The 22,083-nt window shown below is 33.9% G+C and overlaps 1 protein-coding gene and 1 long non-coding RNA gene across 2 annotated transcripts; one reads left to right on the plus strand and one right to left on the minus strand.

Moving 5' to 3' along the window:
• Positions 1–3,331: 3,331 nt before the first annotated feature.
• On the minus strand, positions 3,332–7,750 carry LOC146914591 (receptor-like protein EIX2). The gene is made up of 2 exons (XM_085717416.1): positions 4,199–7,750; positions 3,332–3,815 (listed from the first exon to the last, which is right to left on the minus strand). Exon 1 carries the CDS (start codon positions 7,472–7,474, stop codon positions 4,202–4,204), a length of 3,273 nt encoding a protein of 1,090 aa, XP_085573542.1. The 5' UTR covers positions 7,475–7,750; the 3' UTR covers positions 3,332–3,815; positions 4,199–4,201.
• Positions 7,751–11,895: 4,145 nt separating this feature from the next.
• Positions 11,896–21,039, plus strand: LOC146914592 (uncharacterized). Its single transcript, XR_015014304.1, has 6 exons — positions 11,896–12,261; positions 12,430–12,501; positions 13,988–14,048; positions 17,735–19,016; positions 19,185–19,256; positions 20,743–21,039. It is a non-coding gene; the product is annotated as an uncharacterized LOC146914592 (long non-coding RNA).
• Positions 21,040–22,083: the final 1,044 nt, after the last annotated feature.

Here is a 22,083-nt window from a genome sequence, read left to right on the forward strand (position 1 = left end):
AAGCAATGAACATCCACAACTATCTTGGAAACAACCCAAAAGAATTGAATGGTCGTGACTCAAAACATAAATGGGTCTAGACTAATAAAAAAAAGTATAGACTACGCAATGACAAAGTAAGTGTTTTAGAAGAAAAAATTGTTAAAAAAACTATTTTAGAAAAAACAAAAAGATAGATTTGGAAAAGTCTCTAGTCAACTACACCTACAATGGAAAGACTACTTTCATCCACACTTTGTTTTTGGTTTTGTTTTGTTCTTGAACTCTATATCATTATGATAACTTGGGCATAGAGTCGGAACGAAAACATCATTTTTTAACTGAATGAGTGGTTAAGAGAATTGATTTCCAAAAATTTGGGAAAACGTTTTAAAAAAAATAAGAAGGTTTTGTAACCGTACGAGTCTAAGAGGACCGATCCAATTACCTTTGAAAGTTGATTTTTCCACATAAGAAGCGCTTAAAAACACAAGAAAATGACCAAAAAAAATATCGTTGTTCTCATCTCAAATATAACACAACGTCGAAAAGCTACACTGCCTTAAAAGATAACCAACTTTTGGTTAGCTACCGGGTAAATGTAGAGACTGGGGTCGAGGACGAGGCAATCCAAAAGAATTGAACGGTCATGACTAAAAACATAAATGGGTCCAGAGTCCAAACTAATTAAAAAAGTAAAGACTACGCGATAACAAAGTAAGTGTTTTAGAAGAAAAAAATATTGTTAAACAATATATATTTTAGAAAAAACAAAAAGATAGACTTGGAAAAGTCTTACCTTCATCCACACTTTTGTTCTTGGTTTTGTTTTGTTCTTGAACTCTATATCGTTACGTGTGTTAAGTTTTACATTAACGATAGATTCTTACATGTGTTAAGTTTTACTCTCATGTATTCTTCTGATTTAGATGACTGTGAACTTTGAAGATATATTGTGGAAGAAGATAAAAATGTATTACATTACTAACAGGGTGAGAAAAATGTAAAGTTGCAAAATCTCTCCCTCGGCTATAATCTCCAAATGAAAAGGTCTTACGCCCATTCTTCTCTCATAAACCTGTCCCTTCTTACATGTTTTATGTTGTTTAGTTGAACTTTCTATTATTTAGGGTTTAGGGGGTTATTTCATTGTACATATTTGTAACTGCACTTCTTTCATTAATTGAATATATAAGACAATCAGTACAACAGTACTGATTCAAATGTAGAGTTGCATTCACTTGTTGAGCAACGCTACGTAGTTGATCATATGAGATCAGTTTGATTATAAGTTAATGGAAGAACTCCAGCTAAATCACATTCTTACTACTTTGATTTCTAAATGTAATCATCTTACTAATACGTATCACCTCAGAGCCATTGCACAAAAAATAAATATAATTACTGAAAAAGTGTGACAAATCATCCATATTTAATAATTATATGAGTCGTACATTTTTGCTTTGTAAAATTCTTGTTTTGATTTATTTATTTTTTTGTTAAAATTTTCGTTTTGATTTATTTTATAGGGATATACAGATTTAAATGAAAAGTTGGTAAAAATATTAAAAGGAGGGTGCGCAAGGAAGGATCATATGTGTTCAAACGATTGTGGACTAGTACAGAAAACCCTTTTTAAATCAATTTAAAAGGCCTTTTAAATTAGATGCGCGCCTGATCAAATATTAACCGACATAAAAAGTTTAGGCGTGTTAAGTCGGGATTTTGAGCCGACTTAATAAATATTGCTAAGTCGGTTACCTAAGAGCCGCCTTTGGTAGTATGGCCCACCAAAAAGACAAATGTCATATCAATCCGACCTTAGAAACTAATTTGTTAAGTCGTTCAAAAGTTAACCGACTTAAGAAATAACAGAGTAAGAAACACTCCTTCTCTTCGTCTTTAATGACGCAATAAGATATAGGCAAGTGAAGGACCTTCCAACTCCTTATGCTATTACTTTCCGAGACCAGAAGAAAAGAGGACTTCAAAACAGTAAGATTTGTACTTTACACATAGCAGTTTCTACTATTCAATTTCTCCTGAATGTAGGGAGTTAGTTGCTTTGTAGTGGTTGCTGCTATAGTCAAAAGTTGCCGCTATAGAAGCGTTGCATAGCATTCCTTAGGTGTTATGCAAAACTCCATTGCATTGTGGTATAAAAACATAGGATACCTGTGCTCAGAATTGATGCCTATTACATATTTTCCTTTTTGTTTTTTCATTGCGGTATTTGGAAAGCTTATACCCTGTCCCTAACTATTCAAATCAACATTCTGATAGAGATCAACTAGTATTATTAGAAGAAATATGGAAAATTCCAAAATTGCAGTAGAACCGCAAGACTCTAGAGTATTCCAGAGACTGTCCCAATGAAAAAATGCCTTATTTGGCCTTTCTATTTATAGGCAGGTTCAAGCCAGTGAACCATTTTTCTTAAACAATTTCACATTTTGATATTCAATTTCCAAACGCATTTTAGTATAAACCATTTTCATGAAAATGTGCTCAGCCGTAAATCTTCAACTGCTAGCTAACTTTGTTTGAAACATTAGGAGGGAGTTTTGATATAGTGTATTCCGATAACGTTTCCGCTTCCGACGTGCTTAGGTCGAATAAGTAACCTGACTTTGCCGTAAACGAATCATCACTGTCGGAGAGGGATGCGGAGGTGGTGCATTTAGCGGAGTACCAACTGCAACGATGACAGTTAGGGGAAGTGGAGATGGAGAATTTATTGGAGATGGAGAAACATTACACCCTCCTTCACCACTAAAATTCAGAACTTTTGTATTTCATGTTTACGTTTTGGTTTCAAAATTGGCTCCACATTCCAACAATAAATAAATATATGAAACTTTGAAAAGGTAAATGCCCTATGATTGGAGACACAAAAGGTTAGTCCTGACCGGAATCAAATATTGTACACTGAGGAGTTGTCTCCAGTTTTAAACCAAGGCTAGTCCTATGATAAGTCTAAGCCACTGAACCATTTTCAAAAACACAGACAAGTTCCTACTCATAAACAATTTCATATTTATCACTGTTGATGCAGACAAGCTCCCAGCAACAATTACTTTAAAGGCCAGCTCACATGGTTCAACAGTTTATATCCCGCGCTGCTGCGATAATCGTTAGGCGGGTGTTTTAGTGATTTTTTTCCCTTCTCAATAAGGTAATTGGAAAATATTAAGAACCTGTGACTTGACTTTCCATCTTTCTTTAATTTTATGTCCAAGTATAAGTACCTTTTAATTTTCAGTTGGTTTTCATGTAGTTAGTATTATTAGTTTTAATTGCTTTTTGTAGAAGCAAAAACTTATTAGTAGACTGCATGAGAAAACGACATGTATTTTTTACTTGTAGAATACTTCACCAATGTTTATTGCATGAATACATTACAGAGAATACAGAAGGTATTACAAGTTACAACTCAATTCAACAAGAGACTAATACACAAGAGATAAATAACATAATCATATATTATATTACAAAGAGAAAGCCCACCATTCTATTTTCTAGAGGAAACTTTCTCCTCCAACCTCAACATTTTCAAAACACTCAATTTTTACGGATTTCAAAATCCAAATGTGTAAAACAAGGTTTCTTTTGCACGTCCGGATTGCATAATCAAGACAAATCAGGTTTTTTAGATATGTTGGCGGGGAAGAGGAGTAGCCATCTTCCTAGAAGTACAATGCAAATAATTCGCAAACCATTGACAAAAGCTGAGAAACCATTCATCTTCCAAGGGTAGGACATTCACTGCACACCTCAATCTGATCCATCACCAACGCACTATACCCTTTATTAAAGATCCACAATATTTTGCCACCCTATATCATAGTTTAAGTGTTAACCACTTTAGATATAAAGTCTAAAATAATTTTTTCTTAAAATTTTCAAACTTGAAATACAATATCATGAAAAATAACTTTTGAACATATATACAGCTTACACTATCATGAAAGATAGATAGAAACAGGTCTGTATAAAAACATACGCTTATTTTCAAGGAAGTGAGAATAAAAAATCCTTTAAACTCTTCCAAATACCAAGAACACGTTATTTAATAAACTAGAGACTAAAAATGCTCAGTATTTTAATAGAAATTATATGTAAAAAAATATACTTTTAGATACTACAATGATATATTATGATGACTGTTTGGTAAGAAATATAATTATATATGAGAGGTTAAAAGTTAAAGTATAATTACCGGTTAATCTTTGAGCCACCATCTGCATTTCATGTAAATATTATCACCTAAATTGTTCATGAACCTGAAATAAGCATGTCTCCAAGAACGCTTGATTAGGATTGAGCCAAATATTCCCCAGAAACCTGTAATAAATCCGAATATCAGACTTATGTAAAATCCACGACTAAGAAGCAAATCTTGATCATCTTGAATTTCTACTTTTGGTTCATGCGGTGGTTTTCCTTCAGCACACAATTTTACAAGTGGTGGTCCACAAAGATCAAGATTATCTTCATAACTTGAGGGATTGAAACTTTGTAATTGTGTACTCTTTGGAATTTCTCCAGATAATTGATTATGTGACAAATCTAACACACCAAGCCGATCTATTTGGGAAAGGCTGGAAGGAATTGAACCAAGCAATTTATTTCGTGACAAATCAAGAAAGTCAAGTGATGTTAACTTTCCGATATTTGAAGGAATTTTCCCTGTAAAATTGTTTCTTGATAAGTTCAATGAGACCAATTGAATCAAATCTGCTATTTCAGGTGGAATATCTTCTGAAAAGTGATTACTGGAAAGATCTATGCTTTTTAGAAGAAGCAATCCATTGTTGTTGAACAGTTTTTCTACACCTTTCCATGTCAAGAATGCACCCAATTCATACTCTTCTTTGTAGCTCGAAGATCCTTGGCTGAAAACATAATAATGACTAGTAAAACCAAGTGGTGAAGCTTTTTGAGTCATTGAAGTGAAATTTCTAATGCATTTTGGAATCCGTCCAGATAGATTGTTGAATGAGAGATCAAAGAGTTGAATGTTTTGTAGATAGCAAATTTCAAATGGTAAACTTCCAAAGAAGTGATTCCTTTGTAAGCTTAAAACTTGGAGCTCTTTTAATTCGCTTCCAATCCAATAAGGGATTCGTCCTTCTAATCTATTTTTTCTCAAATCAAGGATTACTAACTTTGTGCAGTTCATTAAGGAGAAAGGGATCTCCCCTGTTAAACTGTTGTTCCTCAATAGCAATGCTTGCAGTTCTACAAGTGATCCCATTGAAGTAGGAATCTTCTCTGAAAAATTGTTGTGGCTTAAATCTAGATAAACTAATGCCTTGAAATTGCTCCAACAGTCCGGAACTTGTCCAGATAATTGATTATTTGAAACGTCAAACTGTCCTAACATCTTATCTATACCATTTTCACAGAGGAATTGACGAGAATCTGTGAATTTATTTTTGGATAGATCAATTAATCCAGAACCCCGTAAAAATGGTGGAATAGGCCCTTCAAATTCATTTGATGAAAGAGATACAACAGCACAATAATTTTTCACTTGAAGATTCGGAATTGATCCTTTGAGATTGTTATTTGAAATGTCGATTCTCCAACACTCTTGTGATGACAGCTTACCCCAAAACCACTCTGGAGCATTACCAGAAATTCCAGCATTAGAAATATCTAGTTGGTACAAGTGTTTTTGTGTCTGAATCCATTTAGGAAATGTAAGACCAAGTTTGCATGATCTTAATTTTATTGTGTGGAGTTGAAAAGGTGGCATCCAATTTTGGGTAAATCTCAATGCTAGTGAATTGTCAGACAAGGATAATCCCTTTAACATTGACATACCAGCAAAATGGAAGTCTGAGATCACACCATTTACTTTATTTTCAGAAATATCAAATATTTCCAAAGATGAGAATATTGAGAGATCGGATAGTGTGCCATTGATTTGATTGCTGCTTAGATATAGTTCTAGGAGTGAGTATCTAGCACATCTAGATAAGTGATGGATTAATACTTGAAGCTCACCACTGAAACTATTATTGGACAAGTCCAATGATTTCAACTTACAGGCATTCATCCAAAATGATTTTGGAATTCCCCCTACTAAACAATTTGATCTAATGTGGAATTGTTCCAACTGAAATGGCAAGATACTACCTTCGGGAATCTTTCCACTCAACCTATTATCAGAAAGATCCAATGTTTTCAATGATTTGAATATAGAAAGGTCAGGTAAAGTTCCAGTGATTCCATTAGAACTGAGGTCTAACACTTGAAGTGAGGTTCTAACACAGCCACTCGACAAATTATGAAGAATTGTTTGAAGTTCTTGTGCGAAATTGTTTTGACTCAGATCTAAAGAACGTAAGGTGCTGACATTCATGAAGAATTTAAACACCTCACCCTTCAATCTATTATTTGATAGGTCAAGCTCAACAAGATTGAAATTTTTGTTTGACACCCACTGGAATATCAAAGATGACGTGAAGTTGTTCCCAGAGAGATCAAGGATAGAAAGAGAAGTGGAAAAGTTGAACTTGGATTGACTCAAGGAATGGATAAAATGATCAGAGAGGCCACAACTTGGTAATCCTAGTTCTCTCAGTTTTGGTAACTTACCGACCATTTGAATCCAACTATTAAATTTATCAAGATTAGATATCGACCACGTGTATAGATGGATTATAGAAGTAAGATTAGCCAACCACTGACCTCCATTGTGATCCCCGTTGTCAATTGTTAGAGCACTATCACCATATCCTCCAAGATAAAGTTCTTGTAGGTTCGTAAGCTTTCCAAGTTGAGATGGTATTTTTCCTTTTAAAGAATTTCCAAGGAGATCCAGATATTGCAAGTTGGAGAGATTTCCAAGTTGAGATGAAATGCTACCTACCAAATCATTGTAGCTGAGTTCAAGAAATTGCAAGTTGGAGAGATCTCCAAGTTGATGTGGAATCAAACCATATATATGATTGAAAGCAAGATTCAAGTATTTCAAATGTGAAAGAGATTCAAATTGAATAGGAATTTGTCCTCCAAAATTGCAATAAGAAAGATCAAGGTATCGTAGGTTTCTTAATGATCCTAAGAAACCTGGGAGAAAGCTCTCTCCAAAATTATTTCCGCCAAGGTTCAAATATTGTAATTGTTGCAACTCCATCAGTGGCTTGTGGATATCACCACTGATATAATAATAATTATAATCATCATACTGAGAATCATAAGCAACCTTATACTCACCATGAAGGTCGAGCATAAGTACATGACCAGTGAGGTTGCTGCAACCAACTCCCTTCCACTGGCAGCAATCTGTCGTCGTCCAAGATGACAACATGCCAAATTTATCAACAAGGCCAGCCTTGAATTGTAGAAGTGCCTGCCTCTCACTTTGTATGCATCTAACATCCTCTCTTGAACAAACAAGGTCTGCTTGAAAAACCATACAGATGAGAAATATGATTTGAATCAATTTCAAACAAAATGAATTCATGATTGACAATGCGGTCATGACAAGTTATGTATCAAGATATATTTGTAATTTGATTGATTGTTTTGTGTTCTTACATTTCCATTAGCTGAATTTATAGTATATTGTAGCCAATAGCCATTAGAAAGAGAGTAAAGATAACGTGGAAAAGTTTTCAATATAAAGAATTATCTTCCTTTGTTTTTACGTCATCTAATTTAAATCTCCTCTCTTTACCTCCACCAATTTCTTTGTTTGGCAAGAAAGAAATGATAAAGTAAGTATTTATCGATGTGGTGGCAGCATCCTTTGGATTGCCTGGATTCTGGTTGGATGTTTTTATTTTGCTTCTTCTTTTATTTGAAATGTTATATTTGAACTTTGTTGCTCTTCTTTAGCACACCTTGTGCCGAGAAGGACATCTTTCGTCGTTTAATATAAGTTCTATTTTAGCACGTTCGAAAAGAAAAAAAAAACATTTAGTTCAAACTAGTGGGCAGGGTAGCCACACACCCATTATGATCTAATTTCTTATAACCATTTTTTTTTTAATATTTTGTTAAATATAAAGATATGGAAAACCATAATATAATGAGAGAAGAATATCACAATTAACTAGATCGGCACTTGAAAAAACTGTTAATAGACTTGAGGGGCATAAATCAAACTTAGCCAACAAAGAAATAAAGAGAACCTTCCACCTATTTAAGAAAGTGATTTCGTAAAGAACGATAGAGAATATTTGCGATTAAATTATTTTTAAGTTTTAGAATTTTTTTTTTGGTAGTGTAAGTTTTAGAATATTATAACAACACTACAAGAATTTGAAGAATTTATCTAACTATTTAAAAACATTCAAAATTTTCATTCAACACGTTTTTTGACTGATTTATATGAGCGATTTTATTTGATGTGGCACTTGGCTGCATCCTGGAAAACTATTGTTTAGGCTTTCTTTATTTGATGGAAGGAGGATTTGGAAGCAGAAACCAAGGTATGGCTTGGAGGGAGCTTGTCAATTGTCAATTGCGGCATAGGAGTAAGCACTGGAATATCCACCCAAGCCTTTAACCTGTCTGGATCCACAACTCTAACAACAATGCTACCCTGCTCAATAGAAAGGGACGGAGAGTTGGGGAATGACAGCCTCCCAACACCATCCGGCCCCTGCTTGTCAAGGGTAAGCACTTAATAGACTTGAGGGGACATAAATCAAACTTAACCAACAAAGAAATAAAGACAAACCTTCCACCTATTTAAGAAAGTGATTTTGTAAAGAACGATAGAGAATGTTTGCGATTAAATTATTTTTAAGTTTTAGAATATTATAACAACACTAAAAGAATTTGAGAGAAAAAACTATTACTTAGGCTTTCATTTTTTTTCCAATATTTTACTCTTTTTGGCGTGGTTGAGAGAAAAAAATGAAAACCAAAAAGAGCAATTTTCGACAACTTGTTAACGAAATTTTGCCCATAAATTTGCATGATAAGGGCGGCAACACACGAGTAATGAAAACAATGACACTTCAAAAGGCAAGCATTACAATTTAAAAACCACTACCAAAAAAGGGACCTTTATCAAAAAACTTAAAAAAAAAAAAAAAAAGCACTACAAAATGTCTCTGGTCTTCAGTACAATTACAAAAGTGGCACATTTACAAAAAAACTTATCACGTAATCACATTTTGCATGATAAGATCGAAGAGCAATGATTGTGCAGTCACAGCTATAAATTTAAAAATCTAAACATATATTTTGAAGGAAAATGGATAAATGATCTAAACATATTTACAAATGGAAAAATATCGTAATAGAAAAAAAAAATCATCTTATTGTTATTAATATTGAAAACATTAGATAAGGAGTAACTTTGTGTGTGTTTAAATGAGTTGAATTTGTAGTCGTAACCAATGTAGTCAGGACCAGGATCCTACGTAGGATCGGTAGGTCGGTGAAAGAACGTAAACACAAGGAACGTAACACGATTTGTAAGTAGGATCAGTAGGTTGTTGATAGAGTTGAGAGAAATAGATCGATAGAGAAAATAGAGGAACCAAACATAAAACATAGATAATAGAGGAAAAACATAAGAACCAAACAACAAAATAGAGAAAAACTGAGGAAACATAGGGAAAATGGCAAAAAACAAAGGAAAGAGGAAAAATGAAGGAAAAAAATAGAGAAAAAAAATCGGAGTAAAGTCGAAGCACGGTAGATGTGTTGTGAGACGTAGAATCGTGCGATCCTACAAGCCATCACTCGATACTGACTACACTGGTCGTAACCATACGCTTAGTCTCTTAAGCACAAGAAGTGTAAGAGGAGAACTAAGATATATAAATTATTCTTGAAAAACATTTCACCATAAAAACAATGACAATTTAAAAAAGCAGTATAAATAAAACAAAAAACTTGATAAAAAAAACTATATACAAATTAGAAAATACTAACAAATATCTTTACGAAAATGATTTTATCATCTTAAAAGGTTTAACGGCATACCTTGTTGTCCGTTTGTCTTCCACTTATTTTTATATGTAAAATTCTTTATCTATAACAAAAAATTATCCCCATAAATTTTTTAAATACTGCCCTTCCAACAATTATTAACATGAAGAAGAAAACAAAAAAAGCTGCACTAAATTATAACACGTCAAGTAAACATGGTTTGCGTGATAATGTCGTGAGCCACCATGAACACAAGACATTTCAAAAAAGCAGAATTACAAACTTTATTAAAGAATCTTTTTATAAAAGTAAAACTTTAAAGCAAGCAACTATTTTGATCACTGAATTTGTGATATGGTGTCACTATAATTTTTAAATGTATCAAACTTACAAACACATATATAATGTCTTTTCTTGGATTTTCTACCGTTTATTCATGGATCAGTACATACAAATTATAGAATATCATTATATCATAACAAATAGTGAATCGCATAACATATTTTGTCTCATCACACAGTCCATTAAAAACAAAAGCTCAATCAAACATATTTTTTTTAATGGCACAAACATATATATATATATATATATATATATATATATATATATATATATATATATATATATATATATATAAAAGAGGATTAAATCCCAAATATTAAACCAAAAAGAGAAAATAAAAACACCGAAAACCCTCAATGAAAAACCACTAGCACCCTCAAAATGTCGAATCCCCTAACAACGGCTCCTCAAAGAACCAACACCGCCAACAGTGGTCAATTAGGCACCCGGTAGTGATTTGCTTTCAAAAGTTCAGCTTCGACCACCATTCAAGTTCCGGTCTATCAGAGGAGACATCACAACAACCTAAAAGGACCTGAGTCACAAACTTGCTCCCGACCTCGAATCAGAAGCAATCGGCCCATAGGACTCCCGACACAAGTCAACAACGCAACCCTCAACTCACGAACCACCAGAGCAGACACCTTAACCGATCAAAAAACTCGACCCACCAAAAACCAGATGCCAAAAGCCAAAGACAGAGAAAAGGCGGAACAATAGCACAAAGCGAACCAACTCGAACACAAACAAAACAAAACAAGCCACCAAAACAACTTGTATCACCACCACCTGAATAGACCGGCGCACACCCCAACCCTCAGCTAGACAACCACAAACCACCACGATCCTTGCGACGAAGAACGATCCGGGTGTTGCGAAGAAGGAGGATTAATCGTGAATGAGTTGCACCAGCCGACAACTGAGCAGTCAGGAAGGCTACGGTGCAACAATTGACAACTCCGTCAACACGAAGCATCTGCACACCTAGCTCTTTCGAGCAACAACAACCAAGCAACCAAATCCTAATCCAAGAGCAGGAGGCCTTCAATGGCAAGGCTCCAAAGGAATAAAATGGCAACACCGACAAAACACAACCTCAACAACACACATAAATAGACCTTGAGAAGAAAGTGAACCACTAAAAGGCTAAGGGAGATCTAGAAGGCCTCGACCCTAGACCCTTGACAGAACTCAACACCTAAAACACAGACACACCAAAACTAACACAAACAAAGTAGAAAGACAGCTGAACAGAGAACCACCAAGAGGCTGAGAGAGATCTAAACAACCTCGACCCTAGTCCCTTGACACAACACAACACCTAAAACACAAACACAACAAAACAAACACAAACAAAACAGAAAAAACAGTTGAGCACATAGAAGATAAGGAGCTCCTAAACATGACCATAACGCCCTCGCCACCGCCAAACTCAACCAGCACCACCCCAACACCACCAAACACACCAGATCTTAAACAAAAGAAACACAACAACCAATCAGAACCCGACCTGACCCACGAACGTAGAACAACAACCTCAGCCCTTTCCGACACGGTGGAGACCTGCAACAAACATTAACCCAGCTGGCCACAGAGCAAAACCACCACCCTATAGAAAAGGAACCGGAACCGTTGCAACACAGCCAACAAAGGAAAACGTCGTCGCTGAAACACAACGTTTCATTAAAAAAAAAAAAAGTTAGAAAAAAAAAATAATAATAATAATTAATAATAAATAAATATCAAGAAGGATCTAGACCCCTCATATTTTTCTTTCTTCTTCCACGCATCCAACTCACTTTCCTTTTTCTTCTTCTCGGTTCCAATCCTTTTCTTCATCCTCTCCATTTTATTCTTCTCCCTATTCCAAATTAAGCAATCAATTCTCACCCATAACAGAATTCTCTCCACAAAAAAAAAAAGGCTTTATCATCTCTTAGAATTGCTTCTGGGTACAATTTTTGAGTTTGGGTTAGTGTTCCAATGAAGTAGAAGAGTATCCATCCATTCAAAGTTGCTATTTGAGACTTCTTGAAGGTATATTTATCACTTTACCATTCAATTAGTGCATGTTTAGGCATTATTAGTTTGTTTAGAAATTATTTAGAGGTTAGAACATATAATATGGAGATTTTGTAATTAACTATAGTTAGAAAAGTTGTAGAATGAGTTTCTAATTCATGAGAATATATTATTGATGCTCAGATATGACATCGGACGCTTCAGATGCTTCTTCAGGAGTGGTTAGAGAGAAAACTTAGTTTATTCGACATAACTGTGAGTTGATAACGATCATTATCACTTATTTTAATTATCGTTATTATCTATATTTTGTTGAATTTATATGTTAAAGTATTTATCAAATTAGGGAACACACCCTTTGAACATTTTTCTCGTCATTGTTATATAATTTCAAAGTCATCAAATTTAACTATACTCTATTTGCATTGCAAAAGATTTGAAATTGAGGTATGGTTGCATATACTCTGACTTGAATTTTGAGACATGGAGAAATACGTTTTTAAGATATATGTTTTTGGGAATTTTCGATATTAATATAAACTCAAATTAGGCTACTTATGATTTATACGTTGACTTGAAATGGATATTTGATTTGCACATATTTTTGTGCATTGGATTAATATGTTCCGGGAAATACATTGTTGTGATAATTTCTACTTTTAATATGTTCGTGAAACTAGCTTTGATATGTTCTAAAGTATGGTTTTGAAGTTGTGTTTTTCGAAGATTTTGATATTAATATGGACTATATTTGGATTTGAATTTGGATTTATCTATGATGATAAGTAGTAGATTTTCGATTGAGTTTTGATGAACGTATTTTGACGTAAGTTTCAATATGTTGGGAAATATGGTTTTAGAGACATTTTGAAATTTTTGTTTTGAGAAAAACTATTATTATCGCGACGACCTAGGTGCACCTAGTATGTGATTTCAATTAGGTAGAATTACCCCATTAGATGGAGCCGCCCCTATGGAAAGGCCACCATTAGGAGGAAAGGGCTATCAATGAGAGGTAAACTACCTAATTGAAAATGTTTTACACTTGTTTTGAGTCGAGAGAAAAGAGCTATCCGTTAGATGGAGCCGCCCCTATGGAAAGGCCACCATTAGGAGGAGAGGGCTATCAACGAGATGGAGCTAGTTCTCGATTCACCCATTTTGATTATTTTCACTAAATTGAGTTTACTATACTTTAAAAACATTTTTGTTTTGAGTCGAGAGAAAAGAGCTATCCGTTAGATGGAGCCGCCCCTATGGAAAGGCCACCATTAGGAGGAGAGGGCTATCAACGAGATGAAGCTAGTTCTCGATTCACCCACTTGATTATTTTCACGAAAATTGGATTTTTATACTTTCTTTAAAGTTTATTATTATGGTATTATTAAATGGAATTTGATTTTATATTCTATTTGGATTTGATTATTTCGATTCCTTTTTCATTATACATGATTTATATATTTTCTTTAAAGTTGTGGATTTGGGTTCACTTTTCTACGATATTGGAATTTTGATATAGTCTTATTTGGTTTGATAAACTCACAAAGGTTTTCAAATTTTCATGGTACACTTGATTGAAAGTTTATTACATTTTTATACGGTTAGTAACTTTGTAAATTACAATTTGATATGAGAAAAGTAAATAATCGTGCCCTTGTGTGTTTCCCTTCTAGTTGGTAGTGGTTGTTGTCTCTCACTAAGTCCTTGTGACTTACTCTTTTATTTTCTATTTTTTTTTCAGATTTCCAAGCAGCTAGGTAGAAAGCTGCTAGTAGTCTCAAAGTTCAGCCGTCACTTGTTTGGTAGGTTTCTTTGAAGAATGTCTCTTTTGTTTATGCATATGTGGAGTCAGAGTATCTGCAGCTATTTGGAGTTTAGGAATGTTTTATTTTAAAATGTACAAATATGTAAATATGTCATTTTGAAATTCTGGATGAGAATACAGGTTCGTAAACAGGATTAAAATCTTGGCAAATGTTCAAAATACAGAGGATTAATCTGTCGAAATTTCAGTGGATATCAATTTATAAATTGTAAATTATAGTTGTCAAGTGTCGTCAATAGGCTTGCCGGACTAGGATGTTCTAGTTCGTGCGCCGGTCACGATGGTGAATTTTGGGTCGTGACAAAGTTGGTATCAGAGCACGGTTGTAGGTCCTAATAGCTGCAGACATAGAATGAAAATAGATTCTTGCTAGTAGATTGTGAACCGCGGCACCATTTACTTGCAAAAATCTATTAGCATTCTATGGTAGTGTCACTTGTTGTCCAATCTTGTGATTTCTTTTGGTCTTTGATTGGTCTCACTCTTTTGTTGTCTTGTACTATATTCGGTCAATTTTCCTTTATTTAGTGAGGGAATCACCCATTACCAAGATCTCCACTAGAAGGGAAATTTATTCCTTATGGGTTTATTGCTCAACCTTAAAACCTTTGTTAAAGAGGTCGTGTTTAGGGACGTACTCGTGGTCGACGTAAATCAAATGATGGAGAATTTGCGTTCATGTCGACGAACATGTCTTAGTTATAGGAGTAGCTAGTGTTGAAGTGTAAATAGGAATGTGAAGATTGCTATATGTATTATGATAACTTGTTGGGGTTGCTGTTGAAAAGCAATAGGTTAACCTAAGGCAAACAAATCTTAACGGTCAATAAGAAGTTAGTTGAGGAGCAAGCAAAAAATCCACCTACATGGACTTAACCCTTACATTTTGTAAGTCTAGTGAGTGTAAGGATCCACTGAAATTCGTTGACAGTGTCGAGGGGTTATGAAGGGTATTAGGATGCTCAAACATAAGGATTTAGGAGTTTACCTCATGTAAGTTTGAGGGTGTATTATGTGACTTGTTTGATGCACTTACACATGGAAAATAACTGGGATCAATCACCTCCGTTAGAATGAATTTAGATCTCTTGATTGTTTATGGCTCGTTTACTTTTATAAAGTGTTTGAGATGAATTAGCACACGAGTATGAAAGATTGGAACAAATTGATGTTATGCCAATTTTAGAGTACAAAACTTGTTTTGCAGAGCTTTAAGACTTGATTCTCATCCTATCAAAGAAGAGATGTGTTTCAAGTGGTTCATTATAAGATTAAGGGAATACTTAATTGGATTTGTGGTTGAATCTAATTGTGATGCTTTGAGGAGGTTTCGAGTTTGACACTTCAAATTAGGCAGCAAAAAACTTAAGGAGGTAATGAATAGGATTCTCTCAAGAAACAAGTTGAATGATTATTTTAAATGTGGTGGTGAAGTTATGTTTGGTCATTAGGGACAACAAATATCAATATCACAGAGTGATGGTTCTTGTAGACAAACTTTTGGACACATTGCAAAGTCGTAGATTAGATTACGGGGCATATAGGTAATTCTTCTTTCTTATAGTACTTTTGATTTCAATGTGGTTAAGTATGTTATATCAGGAGGGATTGTCTTTGGTAGCTATGACACAACTATTATCTAGTCATGCATTAACATAGTTATGTTAGTACAAATTATAGGATTTTGAGTGTGAATTGGTTGCCCTTCCAACATGCCACCCTATTATAACGAGGAAGCGAGAGTTGAGATATTGGATAATCACTTTTCTCTTTTTAGGAAAATGTTATTTGGTACTATACAATTAGACCTCAGGTTTAGGTGCTAACAAGTTAATGAAGAGAGGTTGTCTAGGATAATTGATCTTGATTAAGGACATAGAAGGGAGTAATGAAGAACAATAATTGTTCAAAAGTGTGTGAGTTCCTAATATTTTTCCTGAAGAATTTTCTAGATTGTCTCATGATAAGAAAATTAAGTTCTCTATAGACTTGGTCCCCAACATTCAATGACATCCATACCTCTTGATCAAATAGTTAGCAAAATTTTAGGTGTTTAAGGGAGAAGCTACATGATTTTCTGAATAAGTGATTTATTCGCCCAATTTTCTTATTTCCGTAGGGAGCCCTGATATTTTTTGTAAGGAAGAAAGATGGATACATGTCATTATGTGTAGTTCATAAACAAGTGAATAAACTGATAGTTAGATATAAATGTCATTTACCCTGCATTGGCAAGTTGTTGACCGACTTCAAGGAGCTCTGAGTTTTTCTAATATTGATTTGCGGTCTAGGTACCACCAGTTGAAAATTAAGAGGGATCTTATGTCAATGACATATTTAGAGCAGTGGATCTTTTCTTCATATCAAAGCTTTTTTTTTTTTTTATTAAAGTGTGATATGTGAATTTACATTGATCACTATTGGATCTTCATTTTTCTGCAATAACTTTCGTGCCTTATAAGTTATTGGATCTTCATTTTTCACTATTGCGACAATTACGCAGACCATGGCTATATTGAAGTCAATGGTTATATTGATTTTGAGAAATGAATAGTATAAGCTAGAGTATCATATCATCACTTGTTTCAGTACGAGTAATCCTTACAATATTGAAGTTACTAGAAAGATACTACATGATCTTGTTCTATGAACTCACCCCCTAAGTTCACCACTATCTGTCAAAAATTAAAAAAATCAGCAAAAACATAACAACTTGAAAGGTCCATAGCAGTAGATCCTCACTCATCCATTACAGTACCCTTGCCACTTTCACAAGTTCTGTATGATCCGAATAACTTTCCTAATGCAATTCAATACCTTAATGATACCTTGCCATATCTTAGTCATCACAGGTAAATGCAATTAATGCCTTAGACCAGCAACCCATATTGGGAAGCTAGAAGGAAAAAAAAATTTGGATTGCCCAAACTTGTATCATCTTAGAAAGGCAAATGTCCTTGTAGATAATTTTAGTAAGATGCCTATGAAATGAAGAGGCCGGTAATTAAAGAATTAGAAGAACTTGATTAGAGGCAGAATTCAACTTTAGCTTGATCATTCAAGGACATTATTGACCATGTGTAGATTTGTTGCACCATAGTTTATGATATCAGGGAAACTCGGTCAAAATTTAGACTTGGTAAAGCTAGTAGATAATAATAAAATCTCTTAGTTGATTTTGATGGTGGTGTTGTGGTTAAGGTCTCAATTGTGTATTCCAAATGTTAGTGATTAAAAGGAGAAAAATATTAGAGGAGTTTCATCATTCTTGTTATACTATACATCTAGTTCTAATAAGATGCATCAGGACTTACGAAAATGGTACAGGTCGGAAGGGATGAAGAGGGATGTAGCATATTTTGTCTCTAAGTGCAAGGCGTCCTAGCAAGTAAAGGCTGAGCACCAAAAGCCTATAAGTTGACGTCAACTTGTTGAAGTAGGTGAACTAAAGTGAGAATACAAATTTCTACGGATTTCATTATAGGTTTACCACTAACTCAAGAAGGTTAAGACTCGGTGTGGGTGATTATAGACCGGTTGACCAATTCTTCACATTTATTATATGTTAAGACTGCTTATACTGTATCCTAGTATGCTATGCATTATTTAGAGGAAATGGTCTCTTTGCATGGTGTGCTGAAATATATTTTTATTTGATTGTAGAGCTCAGTTACTGCTCAGTTTTGGAAGTCTATCAAGCTACATTAGAAACCTGTTTGGATCTTAAATCAATTTTATTTTTTATTTTTTTTTTTTACTATTTTCATTGTCAAACCGATGGGTAATCTTAAACGACTATACAAATCCTGAGGTATATGTTAGGACTTGTATTCTTGATCTTGGAGGTAGTTGGACAAATGTTTGCCATAATGGAAGTTGCACATAAATAGTTATCAATCTAATATTAAAGTGACGTTGTTTGAGGCATTGTATATAGATGATGTATGTCTTCGATAGGAAGGGTTGAAGTTGGATAATCTAAGCTAGTGGGTCTATAGTTAATTATAGGTATCATTGAAAAGATTGTTTAGTGACAACTCAAAATAGGAAAAAAAAATCTTATTCTAGCAAGAGACGATGTCTCTTAGAGTTCACTGTGGGAGAGCTGGTATTCTTACGTGTTTCACTAATGAAGGGTGTTTTATGGTTTGGCAAAAGGGGCAAGTTAGCTCAAGGTTCATTAGGCACTTTGGGATTTGGTAGAGATTCAAATTTCTAGCATATCGTTCGGTACTTCCATCGGATCTCTCAAGAGTTCGTCTTGTCTTTCATATTTCGATGCTTCAAAAAAAAAAAAATACCTTTATGACCCTTCACATACAATTAGTCATGAAGATATGAGGTTGAACTAGAATTTGTTATACATTGAACCTTTGGTAGCTATAATAGATAAGAAAATGAGTTGTTTACGTTCAAAGGAGATCGTTTTAGTAAAGGTTCTTTGGAAAAGTTTGTGCGGTAAAGAAACAACTTAGTAATCGAAGAAGTAATGTGGAAAAAGTAACCAGGATTAATTGAAACCGAAGTTAGTAGTGGATAAAATTCGAGGACGAATTTTCTTAAGGGGGGAAGATTGAAACACAACGTTTCATTAAAAAAAAAAAAAGTTAGAAAAAAAAAATAATAATAATAATTAATAATAAATAAATATCAAGAAGGATCTAGACCCCTCATATTTTTCTTTCTTCTTCCACGCATCCAACTCACTTTCCTTTTTCTTCTTCTCGGTTCCAATCCTTTTCTTCATCCTCTCCATTTTATTCTTCTCCCTATTCCAAATTAAGCAATCAATTCTCACCCATAACAGAATTCTCTCCACAAAAAAAAAAAGGCTTTATCATCTCTTAGAATTGCTTCTGGGTACAATTTTTGAGTTTGGGTTAGTGTTCCAATGAAGTAGAAGAGTATCCATCCATTCAAAGTTGCTATTTGAGACTTCTTGAAGGTATATTTATCACTTTACCATTCAATTAGTGCATGTTTAGGCATTATTAGTTTGTTTAGAAATTATTTAGAGGTTAGAACATATAATATGGAGATTTTGTAATTAACTATAGTTAGAAAAGTTGTAGAATGAGTTTCTAATTCATGAGAATATATTATTGATGCTCAGATATGACATCGGACGCTTCAGATGCTTCTTCAGGAGTGGTTAGAGAGAAAACTTAGTTTATTCGACATAACTGTGAGTTGATAACGATCATTATCACTTATTTTAATTATCGTTATTATCTATATTTTGTTGAATTTATATGTTAAAGTATTTATCAAATTAGGGAACACACCCTTTGAACATTTTTCTCGTCATTGTTATATAATTTCAAAGTCATCAAATTTAACTATACTCTATTTGCATTGCAAAAGATTTGAAATTGAGGTATGGTTGCATATACTCTGACTTGAATTTTGAGACATGGAGAAATACGTTTTTAAGATATATGTTTTTGGGAATTTTCGATATTAATATAAACTCAAATTAGGCTACTTATGATTTATACGTTGACTTGAAATGGATATTTGATTTGCACATATTTTTGTGCATTGGATTAATATGTTCCGGGAAATACATTGTTGTGATAATTTCTACTTTTAATATGTTCGTGAAACTAGCTTTGATATGTTCTAAAGTATGGTTTTGAAGTTGTGTTTTTCGAAGATTTTGATATTAATATGGACTATATTTGGATTTGAATTTGGATTTATCTATGATGATAAGTAGTAGATTTTCGATTGAGTTTTGATGAACGTATTTTGACGTAAGTTTCAATATGTTGGGAAATATGGTTTTAGAGACATTTTGAAATTTTTGTTTTGAGAAAAACTATTATTATCGCGACGACCTAGGTGCACCTAGTATGTGATTTCAATTAGGTAGAATTACCCCATTAGATGGAGCCGCCCCTATGGAAAGGCCACCATTAGGAGGAAAGGGCTATCAATGAGAGGTAAACTACCTAATTGAAAATGTTTTACACTTGTTTTGAGTCGAGAGAAAAGAGCTATCCGTTAGATGGAGCCGCCCCTATGGAAAGGCCACCATTAGGAGGAGAGGGCTATCAACGAGATGGAGCTAGTTCTCGATTCACCCATTTTGATTATTTTCACTAAATTGAGTTTACTATACTTTAAAAACATTTTTGTTTTGAGTCGAGAGAAAAGAGCTATCCGTTAGATGGAGCCGCCCCTATGGAAAGGCCACCATTAGGAGGAGAGGGCTATCAACGAGATGAAGCTAGTTCTCGATTCACCCACTTGATTATTTTCACGAAAATTGGATTTTTATACTTTCTTTAAAGTTTATTATTATGGTATTATTAAATGGAATTTGATTTTATATTCTATTTGGATTTGATTATTTCGATTCCTTTTTCATTATACATGATTTATATATTTTCTTTAAAGTTGTGGATTTGGGTTCACTTTTCTACGATATTGGAATTTTGATATAGTCTTATTTGGTTTGATAAACTCACAAAGGTTTTCAAATTTTCATGGTACACTTGATTGAAAGTTTATTACATTTTTATACGGTTAGTAACTTTGTAAATTACAATTTGATATGAGAAAAGTAAATAATCGTGCCCTTGTGTGTTTCCCTTCTAGTTGGTAGTGGTTGTTGTCTCTCACTAAGTCCTTGTGACTTACTCTTTTATTTTCTATTTTTTTTTCAGATTTCCAAGCAGCTAGGTAGAAAGCTGCTAGTAGTCTCAAAGTTCAGCCGTCACTTGTTTGGTAGGTTTCTTTGAAGAATGTCTCTTTTGTTTATGCATATGTGGAGTCAGAGTATCTGCAGCTATTTGGAGTTTAGGAATGTTTTATTTTAAAATGTACAAATATGTAAATATGTCATTTTGAAATTCTGGATGAGAATACAGGTTCGTAAACAGGATTAAAATCTTGGCAAATGTTCAAAATACAGAGGATTAATCTGTCGAAATTTCAGTGGATATCAATTTATAAATTGTAAATTATAGTTGTCAAGTGTCGTCAATAGGCTTGCCGGACTAGGATGTTCTAGTTCGTGCGCCGGTCACGATGGTGAATTTTGGGTCGTGACAGTCGCAGTCAACAACCAATCGTCAAACTCAACTTCTCAATCAAACATATTTATCAACTAATTAGTGTCTAATTCAATAGACCATAATTTATATTAACATTAGTTTATATTAATTAATTATTACAAATTCATAATCGATTAATCTCTAATAATTTATTATTGTTGATCCAATAGTCCTCACTTAGATGACAATAGTCAATTATTAAATTTTTGTCAAAAAAAAAATAGTCAATTATTAAATTGAACTCGTCAAAAATAATTTAAATTTTTAATAAACTTCTATCCTAATGCTGATTTGGCAGGTTCACTAGCAGACATAAGGTCCACCTTAGGGTATTGTGTCCTCATTGGAGGAAATTTGATCTCATAGCGGAGCAAGAATCATAACATAGTTTCAAGGTCTAGTGCATAAGCCCAATATCGTGCTATGGCAATAGCAACTTGTGACCTCACATGGCTAAGATAATTACTACAACAACTCAAATTAGGAAATGTCAAAGCAATGAAACTAATTTGTGACCACCAAGAAGCACTGCGTATCGTTTCCAAACCAATTTTCCATGAAAGAACTATGCATTGTCACTTTGTAAGAGATAAGATTCTTTCTGAAGAAATCATTACAAATTTTGTTGGTTCGAATGAGCAATTGGCTGACATATTTACTGAGTCCCTTAGAGCACTTATAACAAGCTTTGTGCATAAGATATGTAAGCTCCAACATGAGGAGGGGTGGCAGAATTATGAATATGTAGATACTCCTTATAAGTGTAACAAAATCCTAGTTGATTAACAATATTCCTGTGATTATACAACCTCAAATTCACTGAGTTTTTTTCGTATTGGATGTAGGCCTTAGATTTATGCAATAAATCATTTAGATTTCGTGGCTCTTCGACGCAAATTGTCTTGTCGAAGTTGCTTTCACAGCATAGTCCTTTTTCCCTAAAGTACATCT

This window comes from Medicago sativa, chromosome 6 (assembly GCF_051527215.1).
Source record: "Medicago sativa cultivar Bolivia chromosome 6, Bolivia_mono, whole genome shotgun sequence".
Taxonomy (NCBI): domain Eukaryota; kingdom Viridiplantae; phylum Streptophyta; class Magnoliopsida; order Fabales; family Fabaceae; genus Medicago; species Medicago sativa.

What these genes read in the sequence shown, in the direction of transcription:
- LOC146914591 (XM_085717416.1), bottom strand. Translation starts at nt 7,474, where the DNA reads ATGACCGCATTGTCAATCATGAATTCATTTTGTTTGAAATTGATTCAA.